Source organism: Haliotis rufescens, unplaced genomic scaffold, assembly GCF_023055435.1.
Source record: "Haliotis rufescens isolate VD_foot unplaced genomic scaffold, xgHalRufe1.0.p SCAF_40, whole genome shotgun sequence".
Classification (NCBI taxonomy): Eukaryota; Metazoa; Mollusca; class Gastropoda; order Lepetellida; family Haliotidae; genus Haliotis; species Haliotis rufescens.
In genome coordinates, this window is record NW_025964113.1 from 3,103,768 (window position 1) to 3,123,399 (window position 19,632).

At 39.2% G+C, this 19,632-nt stretch overlaps 1 protein-coding gene across 1 annotated transcript in view; it reads right to left on the reverse strand.

The window, feature by feature from the left end:
- Positions 1-1,479: 1,479 nt before the first annotated feature.
- LOC124138741 overlaps positions 1,480-19,632 on the reverse strand; it is a 62,843-nt gene continuing 44,690 nt past the window's right edge. The window contains exons 3-4 of the mRNA XM_046505591.2: positions 12,088-12,249; positions 1,480-8,282 (exon numbers count right to left, since the gene is read on the reverse strand). Of these exons, the coding sequence (XP_046361547.1) occupies positions 7,450-8,282; positions 12,088-12,249 (995 nt within the window). The 3' untranslated portion in view covers positions 1,480-7,449. The remainder of the gene's footprint in view (positions 8,283-12,087; positions 12,250-19,632) is intronic.

The following is a 19,632-nucleotide window of genomic DNA, read 5'->3' on the forward strand; positions in this document are numbered from 1 at the left end:
CAGTCACTTTTTAGCCATTAATAAAAAAAAGGTTAAATATATAGTTGTGTTTGTAACCCTTTTTGTTTAAATCTAAAAATTTACAGTTAAATGTACATTGCACTGTAGTAAAGGTTGCTAAGTTGTCTACACTATAAACTAGGCTGACATGAACAATACATTCAGTTATTGATGTTTTTAGTCTTTAAGTTATTATTTTATTTCCCCTTCTTCAGTATATTTACTTTACATAAAAACATAAACAACAAAAGCAGATTTGGACAAGGATAATATCAGATGCATCTCAAACAGTTTAATGCTGATTTTTACACTAAAAGAAAAACCTACTCGCAAACCAGAATGACTGTTCTGTACCTTGTGAACCAGTCCCAAACTCTCCACAGCTTGAGAGTTATTCTGTAGTTTTTACACCCTGTCAGAGATAAACAGTATATCAGGTACACATGGCCACCAGTGTCTTAGACTCGGACAAGTAAAAACTTTTGCTCATAAATCTACTTATTTTACACAAGCAAGTACATGTAGTCCGATAAGGGCTGTGTACTAACCGGATATGACCAAGGGTGTCTACTTTGTTATCTCAGTTACGTCATGGCATGGTGGCTTATTGGTGGTAGAGAGGTGAGGTGAGGTGAAATTGGGTTTAACGTCGCGTCCAAGATTATTGCACTTGTATCGCAACATGCATGAGCGTGTGTGGCTGATTGTACTAGTCCTGGCTAATGAGGTTTTATAGAGCTAGCCCACTGAGATACCATGCCACAGTTTAACATGGACTCACACAAACACATACTGACTCCGAGCCGGTCCTACTGACTCAGTCCTTGTTAAATCCCTTAATACCAAGCAGGATGACAAGTACCATCGGTATATCTTTTGGTATGATACAGCCTAGGAATTGAACCACTGACCTTCTCAGAGCAAATTGTCTGTCCACTACATGTCCCAAGTGGCTCAAGTGAGAGACGGGGGCACAGGTTGCCCAGTCCTCTTCGGCGCGCAATTCGCTTTGCAGAGCTGCGTCCCTTGCCCATGCCAGAAACCTATGATCGTGGGTTCAAATCCTGGTTTGCCCCGATTATGTTTCTAGGTTTGTCAGCATCATACCCATGCTCGTGTGTCATCCTGAAGTGGTAAACGTCTAAGACCTGCATAACTTTCAGGCTTTCCTCCCACATTAAGCTGACGTGCTGTGATATGGAATACTGTTAAAAGCAGCGTTAAACACAACTCACTCAAGTGAGCGACAGTTACTACTCTGGTGAACCTTAGAAGGCATGTATAGTTCTAAAAGCCCAAGGATCATAACCAGGGCTCATTTTGAATTTGAAACCCATATATCACTAGATCCTGGTATAACAAAAAAGGGACACAACTCTGCACTGTCGAACTGTGGCACTCATGATCACCGTGCTGCCTTCTGACTTTGATGCAAAACCAGACTCATCTCACTTTTACAAATAAATACAAGTTATTATATATGTCATGTTATATTTATTGACTTACTTTATCGGTATTGCATACATATTACAAAATCAAAACTGTCCATATCAAATTTCACACTACTTAAAGTATTAAGCATAATTAATACCAGTGAATATTTTACCTAAACTTCTTCAAATATTCATATATTGACAATCATGTGAAATTAACACAGAATCTTTAAATGACCGTCGTTTATGTTCATACTGAAAAAATACAAATCGTAAATTAAGTTTTCTGTGAGAAATTGAGTATGTTCTTCCACTGTACATGAGTAACATCAAGCACTGTTTGGATTCAAACAGCTGTCCCACATGAAACATCAACATAAATAGTCAACTTATTTACAGGAATAGTATAAAATGTTGGGATAGAATATATATACAGGTTTAGAAAAATAGGGTCTGATATAAAACATGTTCACAACCTCTGTCTCAGCCCAACAACTTGTGATGACCAGTAATAATGATACGCGGATTAGCAACAACGATGTGATGACCAGATGATCAGCAACAATGATGCAATGACCTGCAACAATGAAGCAATGACAGCAACAATGATGCAATGACAGCAACAATGATGCAATGACAGCAACAATGATATGATGACCTGCAACAATGGTGCTATGACCAACAACAATGATGCAATGACCTGCAACAATGAAGCAATGACAGCAACAATGATGCAATGACAGCAACAATGATGCGATGACCTGCAACAATGATGCAATGACCAACAACAATGTTCAGAAGAATGATGCAATGACCAGATTACCAGCAGCAATGATGCGATTACCAGCAACAATGATGCAATGATCAGACGACCAGCAACAATGATGCAATGACAGCAACAATGATGTAATGACAGCAACAATTACATGATGCAGCAGCATGAGGGGCACATTTGTACAGCACTGTAACATCATACAAACACATTACACATTTTGCATATCTTGTTCTGTGATAGGCATACCAAAATCTTCAGTCACAATCTACAATAATGAAAATAAATTTGAAATATATTCATGTAAAATATTTCTTCTTTATTGGGAAAGATCAATGTATGTTCTTGTAATAGGGATATACTAATCCTAAATTTAGAAAATTGAACAAAAAATCCTATTTTCAACCCCAAAATATGAACATACGTAAAACATTGCCTTTGATAAAACACTTATTTCAAAAGTTGTTTTTGGAAATGAATAACATTTTTAGGCAATTGGTTAGCATTTCATTGATTATTCTGAAAAGGTACATTTGCAAAACTGTCTCTCAACATTAATTCACTTATGTAATCATAAAAATAATGACTCCTATCTATAATGTAGATGGTGAGAAAGATCTTCCTGTGTCTAACACAAGTACACCTTATACCTGGAGCATTGATTCTCCAAGGAATACACCGTGTGACACAACAGCAGCAGGCTGTAACTATACGGGTAACCAATGACTGCTTTTCACATAAATAAATAATGGAATGTGGAATACTTCTCACCACACAAACAATTTCTGTGGCACAAAATGTTAAAATATGTAAAAGCAGTTTCAGACAAATATTGTTCATTATATATGACTGCCAGCGTTGCCAGCAATGATCTTTCAGAGATGCTTACGCAACAGCTCCCTACATAATATTCTCCTCTGAAAAAACATACATTCTCACACACTTATCGATTGATGTCTGTCGCCTTGTTATCCGCTACACAGTAGAATTTCGTACTCATATGGAAACAGTGCCAGACTTGAAGATGAAAATGGTAAATGTTCGATTACACCAACATAAAGGTTTTCTATAACACTCTACACACGTTAAAGTCAAAGAACATTTCATCAAAATCGAACACTCCACTTATTTTCAAGATTCCACGAAAAAACTTTCTAGTGTATTAAAATTCTGTGTATTATTTGAAAATTTTAACTATTTAAAGCTTAAAGAAAACATAATGGAAATTAAGGAAGGGAAAAAATTCTATCATGACAATCAAAATACTGATACATCATAAAGATATTGAAATTCATAGACGCATATTTTCTTTGAGAACAGTAAGATATTATCAATATTATTGCAAAGCCTTGTGTGGGAAGGAGTCTGGGTGAAGTGACAAGTCTTAACCACCAGTCCTGAAGTTCTGTTTCTACTTGTGAAATGTCTTCCGTTGTACAAGTTCATTGGTCAGGATCAAAAGGTTGCATATACAATATAGCACACAGATCAAAGCCTGCAGTCACTGGGCATAGAAGATTTTGTTGAAAGAATTCAAAGAAAATCTATCAAATAAGCCATGTTAATACTATGTATGAAGGGCCTGAACAAACAGATGTAGCAACAGATCTATGAAATGGTACTACAACCTTACAGAAATAATTTCAAGAATATATTTATGTGAAGACCATTAAGACATAAACTTTTATTGATATGAACAGTTCAGAGTTTCAAAGACATAGTCCCCATCTCCTCAAGCATTCATCATTCTCATCAAGAATGTGTTAAAGCAGATACTACAAAGACATGAAACTTTGATGGATATCAGCTTCTATATTCCACTTAAATGAATCACGTAACAAAGAGGTTAAAAGAGGCCCTGAAATGACATAAAAATAATAAAAAGTTGAGGTCCATAAACGTTTCATGTCTTAATATTTATATGCTTTGTAAATTATTGATGATTAATGTTTAAAGACAAGGTGATTAATTCTTTGAAACTCTGAAGTGTTCAGCAAACTGGCAATATTTAGTAATTTACTTTCAAATATTCGTCATTAAAAAAATTGAAGAAAACATCCATTTAGGATTAGTTGCTTTTTTTAGTGGAATCCTTCTGAAATTTTAACAGGAACATAACTTAAGACGTATGGAAATCAAAGAATAAAAAATAATTTCCTAGACTTACCTTATTTACCATGTTTTGTTTCAATCGATGAAACAAAATCATACATTTTAAGAAATAATTTGTGTCTTCACTGTTTCAGAAATGGATTTAAAGAAATACAAATTTCTACTATTCAACAGTATTCTAACAATTGTTTCCAATAAACCACTGAGCTGCAAAACTCTCGCAAGCAAAAAAGGAAAGAGAAAATGTTTTAGATGTGTCAAAAAAAGCATACAAGTGGTTGTTCATTCACAGAAACATAGGGATTGTGTGATAATAATGAACAGTAGATGTAACAGACTGAAATTGTTTTTTTCAACAAGAGAAAATTCAATACCAGGAACAAACCAGCTGGTAGTGAATACATGAACATAATGCTGTCCTCACTGTATTCACATCAACAAGCTAACGATGAACATCAATATAGAATAGGCACAGATGTGTAGCGTCCATATGAATACATGAGAAATGAGAGCTGACAATAACGACAGATTGAAACCTCGATATCCTGGTATATCAAAGTGACTGTATTAGGTACGTGAGAAATCTAAAAATATTGAAATCTAAACACATTATTAATCATATTGGTAGGCAACTATACTGGCTTCAATGTAATAACGAAACGACAGTAAAAATATTAAACTCATTCTTCAAAAGAAACTGTGTACAATGACGTTACTAATCATATTAATAATTCTTTAAGTATTTGAAATCAAAATCACAATTATCATTAATCTGATGCATGCTAGCTTCATTTATGTTAACTTTGAAACAGTCCTATATTCAGACACCTATAGATGAGTCAGTATTTTGAGTATTTATCTATAAATCTGTTTGAGTAATAACTTTATCACATCACCTTATGATTTAAGATATTTAAACATGGCCCATCCATGCTTATCCATGTATTCTTGTGGGGAAGGCACATACAATAACATCATTACACCTGTGAAAATTGTCTACCAGTAGGTCAACTCAGTGGACTCCCCATCAAGGAAGAGGAGAAGGTTTTCTTAAAACAAATCAGCAAATTTTCCAAGGCACTCGTGGAGAAATCTTATGCTAAGACTTGAAGGTGAAGGCCAATAGGACAGTCATGTAGACTTTCAGATCACTATTACTTTTGTATATTTTGTAGGCAAAACACATATCATCTTGTGAAGATTATAAGTGAGATATTGTAGAAAAGATGCACAAAGAAAAAAATAATCGGAATGGTATTTCCTGTCTGAGGTTTATCATCTAGATCATTCGATTGAGAAGCTTAAGTTTCTTAAACTTGAAGATTACACATGACGACTACATGTAAATCATGGCTATTTTCTGTAATAAAAAAAAGATAAAAAGATAACAAATGACCTTTCATGTCATCAAGCAAAGGTCTTTTCTTATAGCCCTACTCAATTACCATATTTGTTGGAACAAAACACAAGCAGAACGATTAAACATGAACTCAAAAGTATAAAACACACATCAAAATCGTCAGCCTTTAAAAGAAATTGTTTTGCAATTCATGAGGACCCGGCTGCCCACGACTTGTATGCCGCAGTTCAAGTGTGGTCAATATTCATAGGTTTTACAAAGCAAATTGCATCATTTGAATAGGAGCCATTCCCTGGAGAAGGACCAGAAACAGGAACTGCCCGACAATCAGACAGCAAGAGTCACACAGATTATTATATTGCCATCATACTCGCTGAATTATTCATCTTTCTCACAAGTCCGACATTCATGGTCCATTACAACTGCAGCACGCATAGTCCTCAAATGTCAGTGTTTGCCCTTGATTGAAGCGAGTATACTTATATTGTCAAACTGACATGTGCAGTATGTCTTCCAGGTGACAGGTCATTCCGTGCACCTTCTGCTGGTGGGTGGGTGGGTGGGTGTGCATATGGTGGTGCATCAATGGCCATATGCATCATTCCCTGGTGCCAAGCAGCGACAGAAACTAACAGATTTAGTCCACTAGTCCTTATAAAGGTAACATATAGCAAAACCCCTAAAAAATTGCAAAATTTTGCAAATTTCTACTAGGATACCTTAACTATTGGGCAGCTTGGCAAGGACTAGAGGACGAGTGCCAATTTCTAACACTGCCAAGTAGAGTACTGGGTGTTAAAGTATCAGTCACAGTGAAGTGAATATTGCTGTAAGTTTTCCATACAATACACATTTGTCATCATATTGTTAGAATGTTGTCTGTCTATTGCTGAATCAACACAAATCAGTATGTAGTTTATAAATAATGTAAAAGATGGTAAAAATTCAGCCCAATTCTTATCCCAAGGCAACTGACAATAGAATTTCCAGTAAATAACAAATTCAGATACAACTACCTGTTTTTAATTGTTCCAAGGTATCAAGCATCTTATGCTTGATGAAATAAAAAATTCTTTTGTGAAACATTGCTACAAAACAAATTACCATGATTACATTAAGATATAAAATTTTGTTCAAAATGTTCAGGAAAGTAGTAGTGTTTTAAATGAAATCTTTAAAAACACATTTAAAATCTCTTAAAATGAAAATGGAAACAGAAACAATAAAACATGATTTTTAACAAAACCACTAAAATATTTTGTTAAAACCTGTCTGACATATTGCTATCAAACATTCTTGAACATAAGTTTTATATTCTCATTAGTCTGACGCTGTGCTTACAAATTCAAGGATTCTCACATGCTTTCATAAAGAGAATACCAAAAGCAAGCTAAAATAAAATACACTGAAGATAAAGTCTTCAGTGAAAACATAACCTAAAATAACTTACCATTTGAACACAAACATTTTAAAACATGTTAAACAAACAAGCACATGCTAAAACTACATGTAAAAGTGATGATCATTTAACTGAAAAACACACACACTTAAAAAAACAACTGTGGACCTTGGGGTTTCAAAGTCAAAGTTCATCATACATATTTCCTCTTGAATGCACACAACACAAATGACTTGTGGAATTAATAATACAGTTTTCATTCATCCTTCATCACCAACACAATATGAACACAATCAAGACACACATGGAATGTGGGGTATTTATATAGACTTCCTAAACATATCCACAAAACCAGATTCTAGTATCCCACGGTTCACAAAGCTGTTTGAAATCTTTCTGGCTCTTCTGATGAAGTGGCTTCTTCCATCGACTTGGATACACTGTCCGACACAGCACCAGAGGTAATCTCGTCAAAGGTCTCAAGAGTCTGCTGCAGCTCTCGGTCAAGCGTGTCATCTTTTGGTTGAACATGGCTGGAAGACTCGTCCACATTGGTTGTATTTGACCCATTTGTTCCTCCACTCACTGATGAGCTCTGGCCTTGAATCACAGAAGACTGTTCTGGGTTTGTTACTGTGGTTTGATTGTGAGCAGACGACAGACTAGCAGCACTACTGGGAGTTTCAGGACTTGCTACACTCGATGACCTCCCCGTAACCAAGTCTGACGGTGATGATGCACTCAGTATAGAGTCATCTGATGGAGTCCTATCTATGCTAGCACTGGTTGGTTCTGACGACTGGCCGACCTCTGACCCTACACTAGTTGGACTGACATCGGGACCAGCAAACGAAATATCACCACCGGGTAAATTGTCTCCCCTGTCATCATCGTAACTATGGTCTCTGGGTAATGGTGGCCGAACAGGGCCCCTACGGCCCATTGTACTCGCGGTTGATCGATAGGTCGGTGGCCGCGAGTTGGGCTGATCTGAGTCTGGCGGGAAGGCAATATGGATTCCTGAGTGTATAGTGCTCGTACGGGACCTATACGAGGGAGGGGGTGAGTTTGGAAGACTTTCGCCGTTACTGCCAGTCTGCTGCAAGTATTGCTGTTGTGCCAACAACAGCTGCTGTTGGTACTCCTGCATCGATGCAGCATACGATGGTGGTGGACGACGGTACTGGAATTCTGGGTACATCACACCTGGAAGAAGAAGGAGAATATGATAAGAGACACTAATTAATGCTTTTGCTGGAACTTAGTTCAGTCTAATGCTGCTTTGAACAGTGTACCGGTATCAGTTATATCAAGGTAGATCAGGTCAAAGTGGAGGGAGAAGCCATGGGTATGATATGGTTGTGAAAAGCCAAGGATTCAAAATCATGACTGCAGCATGAAAATAGTGTCGACATAAAAATATCACATGTCAATTTCATGAAGTTGACATTTTCAAATTTTTCCTTAAAACTTAGGACCTAGGACCTATGAAAATGAATCTTTGATGGGTGAGCCCAAAATTTGTTTCACTTTTTATTTGTGTGCCAATTTCCATAGCAACCATCAAAAATGCCATATTGGACATTCCAGATATATGGACAAGTAATACAACATGTAGCATGCAACTCAAATGCAGTATTACTTTCAGAGCATGTGATTTTCCCTGTTTGTTTGTTTGTTTAAATATTACCAAATGTCCTCATGTAGGTATTTGTTAGATCCTGGTGAGATAACTATCCCTTTGCTCTTTTCCTTATATAACAGAACATCTATTGATTAGAGTAATGCAACATAGTTTTGCATATGTTATCCAGAGTATAAATGGGTAATGGATAAAAATCAATAAATTCAACAAAAATCAATAACACGACTGGCCTAGTTATCATGGTTATGGAGCAGACATGTTTACAGGCTCTGTGGATGTTCTGTGAATGTTCTGTGAGCAGTAGGGATCCTCCATGCTTAGGTTCTGCCTCACTGGGCTTGTTGTGTCCTTACCTACGTTCAAAATAATCAACTTAAGACCAGTAATGTAAACTGTGATGTTGGGCACATGACCCAGTACATGCATTTCCAGCACAATGAGTTCAGACAGATGTCACCTACTTTCATCTCTTCCTGATGGTGTTCTGGAGTGCCTATCACACAACGACACTGAGCAATACCACTCCAATATTAACGAGTAAAAGTGTAGATTTATGGACTTATAGAAGGTCAAATTCAGTCATATCTCTGAGTGCCCTTGAAAGCTTTTAAGCAGAACATCTCCCAACAAGGTCACACAACCAGTTGAACAATATTCATCTCATCAAAACTTTAACAGGAAGATATGAAACTTCATGAATTTAATACCCTACATGTTGTCTTCTGTGAGTGTATGTGTTGAGTTTAACACCTCTTTGCACAATGTTTCCATTATCTCACAGTAAATGATCTGAAGGTGAGAGGAAACTGTTGTGAAACCCTGAGTTGGATGCTGACCATGGCCAAGCATACAGGTTGTACACATTACGAAACCAACAAGCAAGTTATGGTGTTGACCATCTTCCCGAGGCAAGGGAGTTAACTGACACCTAAAGTCCTGTTACCACCCTCGCGGAACTAGGCTGGAATTTCTGGGCTCGATCGTAGCGCCACCAGTGGCTATTACAAGGTATGTCCCTTCTATGCCATCCTTACTGACCAATTAGATTCCACCTCTCATATCACTTGCAGTTGCTTCAAACCAAATGGCGGCAACCAATCAAGACGATCTGATCGATGATCAAGATATATATTGTAAAAACACGAGTCTTATCTCGTGAAGTGCATCAAATCGCGTGAGAACCATGATTAAAAACATGGAAAAGATTTTGAAAATATGTGTCATTGCCCAGTTGACTGTACACATCTTTAGCAAATCCTGCAGTCGACCAAAATCCAGATGTCAATTTCGTTACGCGATTTTGATTGGACTATGCATGTACTTGTTACTCCAGCCAAAATATAACTTCATAATTGCAGCCTAGGGCAGCAAGGGTGGAAAGTGGACTTTTACAGTCAATTAACTCCCTTGCCTCAGGAAGATGGGTGTTGACCAACAAAGGGTCACCATCGAGAAGTAATTGGGATTATACTAAAGTATGTAACCCTGCACAGCACCCCACCTAATCAAGCCAGAGACAATCTTTAGTCCCAAAACAGATTATTTATTCAGATCTTGACCAATTTCAAAATAAATATTGCAACTTGTACATTATTAAATAAAAAAATTGAGGAAAATATTATGATTTGATTATCTGAGAGAACACATTTGAAAAAAATAGAATAAGAGATTAAATAAAAAACATAATCAACTGCGTTTGGTCTTAATCAATCATTAAACGCAAATTAGTTGTCATCAAACTAGTTCATCTAAGTGTAAGCTTGTGTCTTGCAAACTGTGAAAGGTTTACATTAGAAACAGCAAATGTTGCAGCAAGCACTGGTCACACAATGATGACACAACAGCGTAAGAGCCGAGTGGGTGATCACGACATCATTATTCCCTTCAACAGTTCCTCCTCCCAGGAAGCAAATACTTAAGCTAGTGGCAAACAAAGATGATGGTTCACAGACACTCTCAACATAACAGTCAGAAAAACTTGTCTTCGCTCATGTAGGCTCAGTGGAACATGCATTGTCATTGCCTGACAGACAACTGCAAGGGATCATGTGTCTATGTCGTAATTAATTTTTGTAGAATATTTTAGCTGACATGCTATGCAGTTATTATTATAGGTACTGAAACTTTGGTTGGAAATATCTGTACTATCTTGGTCAAATCATTACCTTACTTACATCTGATGCAGTGGAAGATGACACCTTAACAACATAGACAATTATGTCCTCACATTCTGGAGGGTGTGTGTGTATTCACAGAAACTTTGGATATGTCAATCTGCTTGATGGAGGTAAATTTAAGATGTCGGTCCACGGAGACCTGGGAAATATGTCCATCTTCCTGTTGATGGTAAATAAAGTCTGTCTGTATGTCTGTCCTGTGAAGACATTGGATATTTCCATCTTCCTGTTGATGGTAAATTAAAGTCTGTTTGTATGTCTGTCCTGTGAACACTTTGGATATGTCAATCTTCCTGTTGATGGTAAATAAAAAAACTTTGGGTCCAAGTGGTGTATGTCTGCAATATGTCTGTGGTCAAGAATATCTCTCTATAACGTCATAAGTATCTATGTTACCAGTTGCATGAGGAACCCTGCACGACATCATCAGCCAGGTCACATGTCGCCTCCACCTGATCAACATTAGCCAGCACTGGGACCCTGTCCTCCCACACAAAGTCAATACGAGTCATGTAGTGTATCATATTTTCTTGAGTGTAGTGCACACTTTTAAAACAACAACACAGCTGTGTAGAGAGGGGTGCGCATAATACACACCATGATGGGTTTTCATGTTTTTTCCCCAACACAGACATTACCGTGAGCATGTAACACCGGAAATACCATGTCAACAAATCTGTACTGAAGTACGCAACTTAATCATGTAATAATACTGTCTGATTATAAAAAGTGTTCATAGTATATCTGGACTTGTAATCTATTTTATTCATTTTAATTGAAATTTAATTCAATATTGTTAACATTAATTTTGGAGAAATCGTGGGTGAAGTTATTGGTAGATTGCTACCATTCAATGTTATGTACAGTACCCACAGTCAGATTAATGCTATTGATGCCAAACTAAAAATGGATACATATATCATAAATCCATAAAAGCATAACTTTGACTTGTTAAATGTCATATTTGTTGTAGTTTGCCAATTATATGTCAACATAATGTTTTCGCTACCACAGGAGCCTCAAAAGTGACTGATCAAATTGTTCCATACGTAAGAAAAAAGAAATCTGGTAACAGTGATCAGGTGTACCAAAGTCTTACGCTTATGGTTATTATTATTTTAAGGTAGGTTAATGGTTATTATTATCAAGGTGGGTCACTGGGTGAACGTGTACATGGTCAGATACTCACCTCCATACCAGTTGCTGTCTCTCTGCCGGTACGCCCTTCGTGTTTGGCGGTCTCGTCGACGACGGAAGTCCCCAATATTGAAAAGCGCATGTAATGGTTCATGTCCCCTTGGGGTGCACTTCCAGCCGACACCCACAACAATGACCAGCAGCACTCCCAGTCCTGGAACATAGACACACACATATAACCTTCACGTCAAACTCTTTCTTCATCATCACAAGTCATCCAGTGTATGACACCGCATTTCTAATGAAATATCCCAAGACTCATCCACCAACCCCATGTTTTGTTTGTTTGTTTAACGCCACACTCAGCAATATTCCAGCGATATGACAGCGGTCTGTAAATAATCAAGTCTGGACCACACAATCCAGTGATTGACATCATGAGCATTGATCCTAGGAATTGGGATACGATGACATGCATCAACCAAGTCAGCGAGCCTGACCACCTGATCCCGTTAGTCGCCTCTTACAACAAGCATGGGTTGCTGAAGACCTACTCTACCCCGGATCTCCACGGGTTCCACCCCCATGTGTTTAGTCTTGGTTGAATGAGACAATACGGAAATAGATGTCCAATCAAATTACACAATTCAAACATGCAGTGGTGTCACCAGTACTTGATTTTTGCATGTCTCACGTACAACCCGAGCATCTTGTATTGCTTTGACTCCCCTTCCTGTTTTTAAACTCAGGAAACATCTTTTCCAGCTAAAAGTTCATTTATAGAAGTCTATTAAATATATAAAAGGGGCATTCTGAGGTCAATTTTGAATGAAGATCTATCCCAAACTTGTGTTAGGAGAAACAGTTTGATTGGTTGATGATTTCAATCATATGAGCGAGATATTCTGTGCTTAAGTTAGGACAAGAGAGAGATAAAGCTGGTAACCTCACTTCCGAAACAAGGGTCTACTGTCTGTCACCCAAGTCCACATGAAACGAGAGGTTTAGTCTTGACATCACCTAAAGAGAAGTTTGGTTTTGATGATTTTGTTTTTCCAGACACCAACCTAAAACTAATCTGGAGTTTTGTACATGAAACGATATACTAAAGTACCAGTGGGGTTTTGTTCAGAGACTGACAAAGGTTATAATAAGAACCTCTCTGAAACAATGTGGTTTATATGTTAACACTGATAATCATTTACAAAATACTCAATCACTCACAAACATTCATAGTGGCCATGTAGACTAATGCTAGGTCTCTGAAAGTATACAATTTTGACAGAAACAAACAACTGCCGAGGGGGGAGGGGATCTGAACTTGTTTTATTTAGGACAATAGCATTACAGGGCTTGGCGGAAGGGAAATACTATGGTTCAGGGATGACAGACGGACGTGTGGTCAAGTTATGGACAGGACAAACAACCTTCCAACATGATCCCCATATGGCTATGTTTACCATCAGATCTGACCATCAGGTGTTCTATATAATACTAAACACTTCAACATTTACATGCTGCGGGTCGGTGGATGAAATGAATAGAATCAGCCTCATGACATGGTTGTTATTAGTTATGTGGTGAGGTGAAATGGGGTTTAATGTTGCGTCCAAGAGTATTGCACTTATATAGCAACGTGCCTGCACATGTGTCTGTGTGTGTCTGCTTGTGCCAAATTTATAATCCCTGCCAACTGAGATACCATGCTGCAGTTTAATACGAATAGCCCATCCAGACACAGAATAACCAGGCACGGTAATAACGACTTTTGATATGACGTGGCATTGAATCAAACCCTGAAAACCGCTCTCTGGGCTGATGCTCTACCACTAGACCACAGAGGTTATTACTTGTTATGTAGCAATAGCACAAGCAATACCAATACTGCAAATTCATCCACAATATGTTCGACATGGTAACTTTCCTTATTATAATCAATAAATTAGATCCAAACATATTGAACTTCTAATCTCACGGCAAGGCCTGAACCAATAAATAGATCTAACCAATAAATTGAAACTTTAAAACCATGCCCTAAAGCTATAATGATACTAAAGACATGACTAAGATGTGTGCTGGGGTAACATAAGCTAGAACCCAATGATGCAGCACTACATGCGTCCCAGTTCTCACCATCGTGACACTGATACAATGTAGGGTGTGGGGAAATATTACATCAACACTACAGCAAGCTTTCTGCTCTCCATACACTGGATCGCAGTCAACAAACTCTGTTGTTAACAGTCAGAGTGGAGGACACTTCAGGGTCGGGTATCTTAGTGCTGCGGATATCATAACCTATATACATGTATACGGAACTCCGCAAAGACATTTGTTTGTTCTTCAAAGCAACCTTCAGTACTATTCCAGCTGTAGACAGCGGCCTGTAAATGGACCAGACAATCCAGTGATTGATATTATGAGCCATTATTCATGCCTGACAGTGGCCTGTAAATGCACCAGACAATCCAGTGATCAATATTATGAGACACCATGCATGCCATCAACCAAGTCAGTTAGTCGCCTCTTAAAACCAGTAACTTCTCCAACCTACATATTTTGTCTCTGATACCCCACGTATTACCTCTATCCTTATTCTGACGACTGACCATAGCTACTTTATCACTTTGCCATGACAAACATACTGACTGCTGTTGCCATGGAGACTGTAATGATGGATGTTTGCTCAATAGCATCAGTCATCATGTCAACATGCTGATCAACATCCATGTACAACAGTAACCTCCTGTTGTATTGTTTATAAGGTGTGACGGGGCCCTGATTGCCATTTACGTGTCTGTTTATTCGCATGTTATAATCACATGTTGAACCAGGGGATCAATTTATACTTGTCACCGTGCCGTGGTTAGCACTGGATGACAAAACACAGGCAATTACTCGTATTTCAGTGGATCGATGAAACAAATATACCATTGTCTTGTTAGGGTAGTACATGGCATCTCTGTCAACCATGCTTAAGATATAAATAATTTATTAATGATAACTGAAGGTCACACTGAATAAACACTTTAAAAGGCATGCTGACATTTCTTAGGCCAGAAAAGAAAATACTTATATGAACTAATAAATGAGGTCAAGTACAGAACATGGGGACATGGCTGTCTCTTGCTTTAAAAAAATGACCTCAAAACAGATCGTCTTTCAAAGTGGGATTTTCAACTAAAAGACTGGTTGGTGTACATCCAGAAAAAAATGATTGTCTAGAAGGCAACAATGAATTATTAATAAATCTTAATCAGTTTTGTACAAAAGTGAATCTTTTTTAAAATTTTACTTTGTCTGCAACTGAGTGTTGCACTCAAACACAAACCATCTGGTCGGTTATGGAGTGTCGATGCCAAACAGCTGACATGGTAAAACAGAAAGGTGAGGCAGAATTATGTGGCAAGATCAGGGACAAGGTGAGGCAGAATTATGTGGCGAGATCAGGGACAAGGTGGGGCAGAATGTATGTGGCTAGATCAGGGACAAGGTGAGGCAGAATTTATGTGGCGAGATCAGGGACAAGGTGAGGCAGAATGTATGTGGCGAGATCAGGGACAAGGTGAGGCAGAATGTATGTGGCGAGATCAGGGACAAGGTGAGGCAGAATTATGTGGCGAGATCAGGGACAAGGTGAGGCAGAATTATGTGCCGAGATCAGGGACAAGGTGAGGTAGAATTTATGTGGTGAGATCAGGGACAAGGTGAGGCAGGATGTATGTGGCGAGATCAAGGACAAGATGGGCCAGAATGTATGTTTGCGAGATCAGGGACAAGGTGAGGCAGAATTATGTGGCGAGATCATGGACAAGGTGAGGCAGAATGTATGTGGCGAGATCAGGGACAAGGTGAGGCAGGATGTATGTGGCGAGATCAGGGACAAGATGGGGCAGAATGTATGTGGCGAGATCAGGGACACGCAGAATGTATGTGGCAAGATCAGGGACAAGGTGAGGCAGAATGTATGTGGCAAGATCAGGGACAAGGTGAGGCAGAATGTATGTAGCGTGATCAGGGACAAGGTGAGGCAGAATGTATGTGGCGAGATCAAGGACAAGGTGAGGCAGAATGTATGTGGCGAGATCAGGGACAAGGTGAGGCAGAATTATGTGGCGAGATCATGGACAAGGTGAGGCAGAATGTATGTGGCGAGATCAGGGACAAGGTGAGGCAGGATGTATGTGGCGAGATCAGGGACAAGATGGGGCAGAATGTATGTGGGAGATCAGGGACACGCAGAATGTATGTGGCAAGATCAGGGACAAGGTGAGGCAGAATGTATGTGGCAAGATCAGGGACAAGGTGAGGCAGAATGTATGTAGCATGATCAGGGACAAGGTGAGGCAGAATGTATGTGGCGAGATCAAGGACAAGGTGAGGCAGAATGTATGTGGCGAGATCAGGGACAAGGTGAGGCAGAATTATGTGGCGAGATCAGGGACAAGGTGAGGCAGAATGTATGTGGCGAGATCAGGGACAAGGTGGGGCAGGAAAAGAGGAAGGAGATCTGATCATCTAATGCCTTATTATATAAAAAAGGGGCGGTGAGTTTAGCCTAGTGGTTTAAGCGTTCATCATGCAAAAGGCCCAGGTTCGATAACCCACATTGGTGCAATGTGTGGAGCCCATTTCTGGTGTCCCCCGCCGTGATATCACAAATAGTGATGAACATAATTTTTTCTTAAATAAAAAATATTTGACATCAAAAAATTTAAACTGAAAATACATGTCACATTTCATTAATACACCATTTGAGAATATAAAATACCATGTTTACATAATACATCTGAGTCTACCTAACATCAACAGTCCATGTCAAACTTCCAAAAGGCACACAACATTCTGTTCCATGATTGGGTCCTACCTGTTCTAAAAGAATATTGGTGAGGAAGGTGTTTGCTCCCTTCAAAGTGGCATGTTATCAAAAAAGAGACCAAGTTTGTTTTATTTTCCATACCAACATACAGATTAAAACATCTTATTTTCTCACTGTTAAGCTGCATATACACACTACGGGCATTTTGGGTGAGGTAACAATCGTAATGCTCTGCTGAAGTTACAGATAATGTGATATATACACAAAGGTCTTATATAACAATGAAAACTGTAAGAGGCTATTCAAACTATAGACTTCCTTGTCCTGGTGCACATGTACAGACAAACACCCCTAGGGAAACCCCTATGCATCTCACAGAAGACAGGGTCCACCCACTTCGTTATTACACCTATACACCCAATAGAAGACAGGGTCCACCCACTTCGTTATTACACAATACACCTCACAGAAGACAGGGTCCACCCACTTCGTTATTACACCTATACACCCCATAGAAGACAGGGTCCACCTACTTCGTTATTACACAATACACTTCACAAAAGACAGGGTCCACCCACTTCATTATTACACCTATACACCCCATAGAAGACAGGGTCCACCAACGTCATTATTACACCTATGCACCTCACAGAAGACAGGGTCCACCCACTTCGTTATTACATCAATACACCTCACAGAAGACAGGGTCCCATCCACTTCGTTATTACACCGATACACCTCACAGAAGACAGGGTCCACCCACTTCGTTATTACACCTATACACCCAATAGAAGACAGGGTCCACCCACTTCGTTATTACACAATACACCTCACAGAAGACAGGGTCCACCCACTTCGTTATTACACCTATACACCCCATAGAAGACAGGGTCCACCTACTTCGTTATTACACAATACACTTCACAAAAGACAGGGTCCACCCACTTCATTATTACACCTATACACCCCATAGAAGACAGGGTCCACCAACGTCATTATTACACCTATGCACCTCACAGAAGACAGGGTCCACCCACTTCGTTATTACATCAATACACCTCACAGAAGACAGGGTCCCATCCACTTCGTTATTACACCGATACACCTCACAGAAGACAGGGTCCACCAACTTCGTTACTACATCAATACACCTCACAGAAGACAGGGTCCCATCCACTTCGTTATTACATCAATACACCTCACAGAAGACAGGGTCCACCAACTTCGTTATAACATCAATACACCTCACAGAAGACAGGACCCAACCCACTTTGTTATTACACAATACACCTCACAGAAGACAGGGTCCACCAACTTCGTTACTACATCAATACACCTCACAGAAGACAGGGTCCACCCACTTCGTTATTACACAATACACCTCACAGAAGACAGGGTCCCATCCACTTCGTTATTACATCAATACACCTCACAGAAGACAGGGTCCCATCCACTTCGTTATTACATCAATACACCTCACAGAAGACAGGGTCCCATCCACTTCGTTATTACATCAATACACCTCACAGAAGACAGGGTCCCATCCACTTCGTTATTACACAATACACCTCACAGAAGACAGGGTCCCATCCACTTCGTTATTACACAATACACCTCACAGAAGACAGGGTCCCATCCACTTCGTTATTACACAATACACCTCACAGAAGACAGGGTCCCATCCACTTCGTTATTACACAATACACCTCACAGAAGACAGGGTCCCATCCACTTCGTTATTACACAATACACCTCACAGAAGACAGGGTCCCATCCACTTCGTTATTACACAATACACCTCACAGAAGACAGGGTCCCATCCACTTCGTTATTACACAATACACCTCACAGAAGACAGGGTCCCATCCACTTCGTTATTACACAATACACCTCACAGAAGACAGGGTCCCATCCACTTCGTTATTACACAATACACCTCACAGAAGACAGGGTCCCATCCACTTCGTTATTACACAGTGGGGGCAGAGTGGGCAATGGGTCAAAAGCGCACGGCTAGCAAGCTTCACGAATACATACATAAACCCAAAACCCAAATGTCACAACATGTGGTGTCACCCAGGGCAAGTGACTTAGTCCAAATGTGCTTCTGTACACCCAGCAGAGAATGGGTACCCAATATTTGAGGTAGATGTAAAAACACTCTTGCATCCATAGGCTGCTTGGGTTGTATACTCCCCAGGGAGTTGAGATGATAACTGGAATACAAACGGACCCACTGGTGGGGGAACAAAAAAAACTGCATTTGAGCAGATACTAGTACCTGGATACCTGTTGCATATAAATGCATAATATAATATAATAAAAACAAGAGTTTGCCACTAACGTGGCTATATCCCCCACCACTGTTGCAGAATTTATGACATAATTAAATCTAAACAAACCCTAACCTTTTTTAACCAAGGTGGAACTTGTCATGGAAATTGTAAAAAAAAAGAGGAGAGTTTGGAACCTAAGTCCATCTTGTTGCCATGAAAAAAAATAAAAATTTCTAAAATTTCTAAATAGCAAAAGGCACCAGTTCAGCATGTACTTGACAGACCTGCAATGTTTCATGAAAAAATATTGAACGGTTTCTGAGTTATGCTCTGGAAACGAAACGTGGGGGACGTACGTACGGACTGACGGACGGATGGAGCCCGTTTCTATATTCCCCGCCAACATTGTTGGGCGGGGGATAAAATAACATCCCACAAGTTTGGGGTACAATGACAAGCAAACAAACAAGTCAGTCAGCCTGACCACCCAATTCATTAAGGT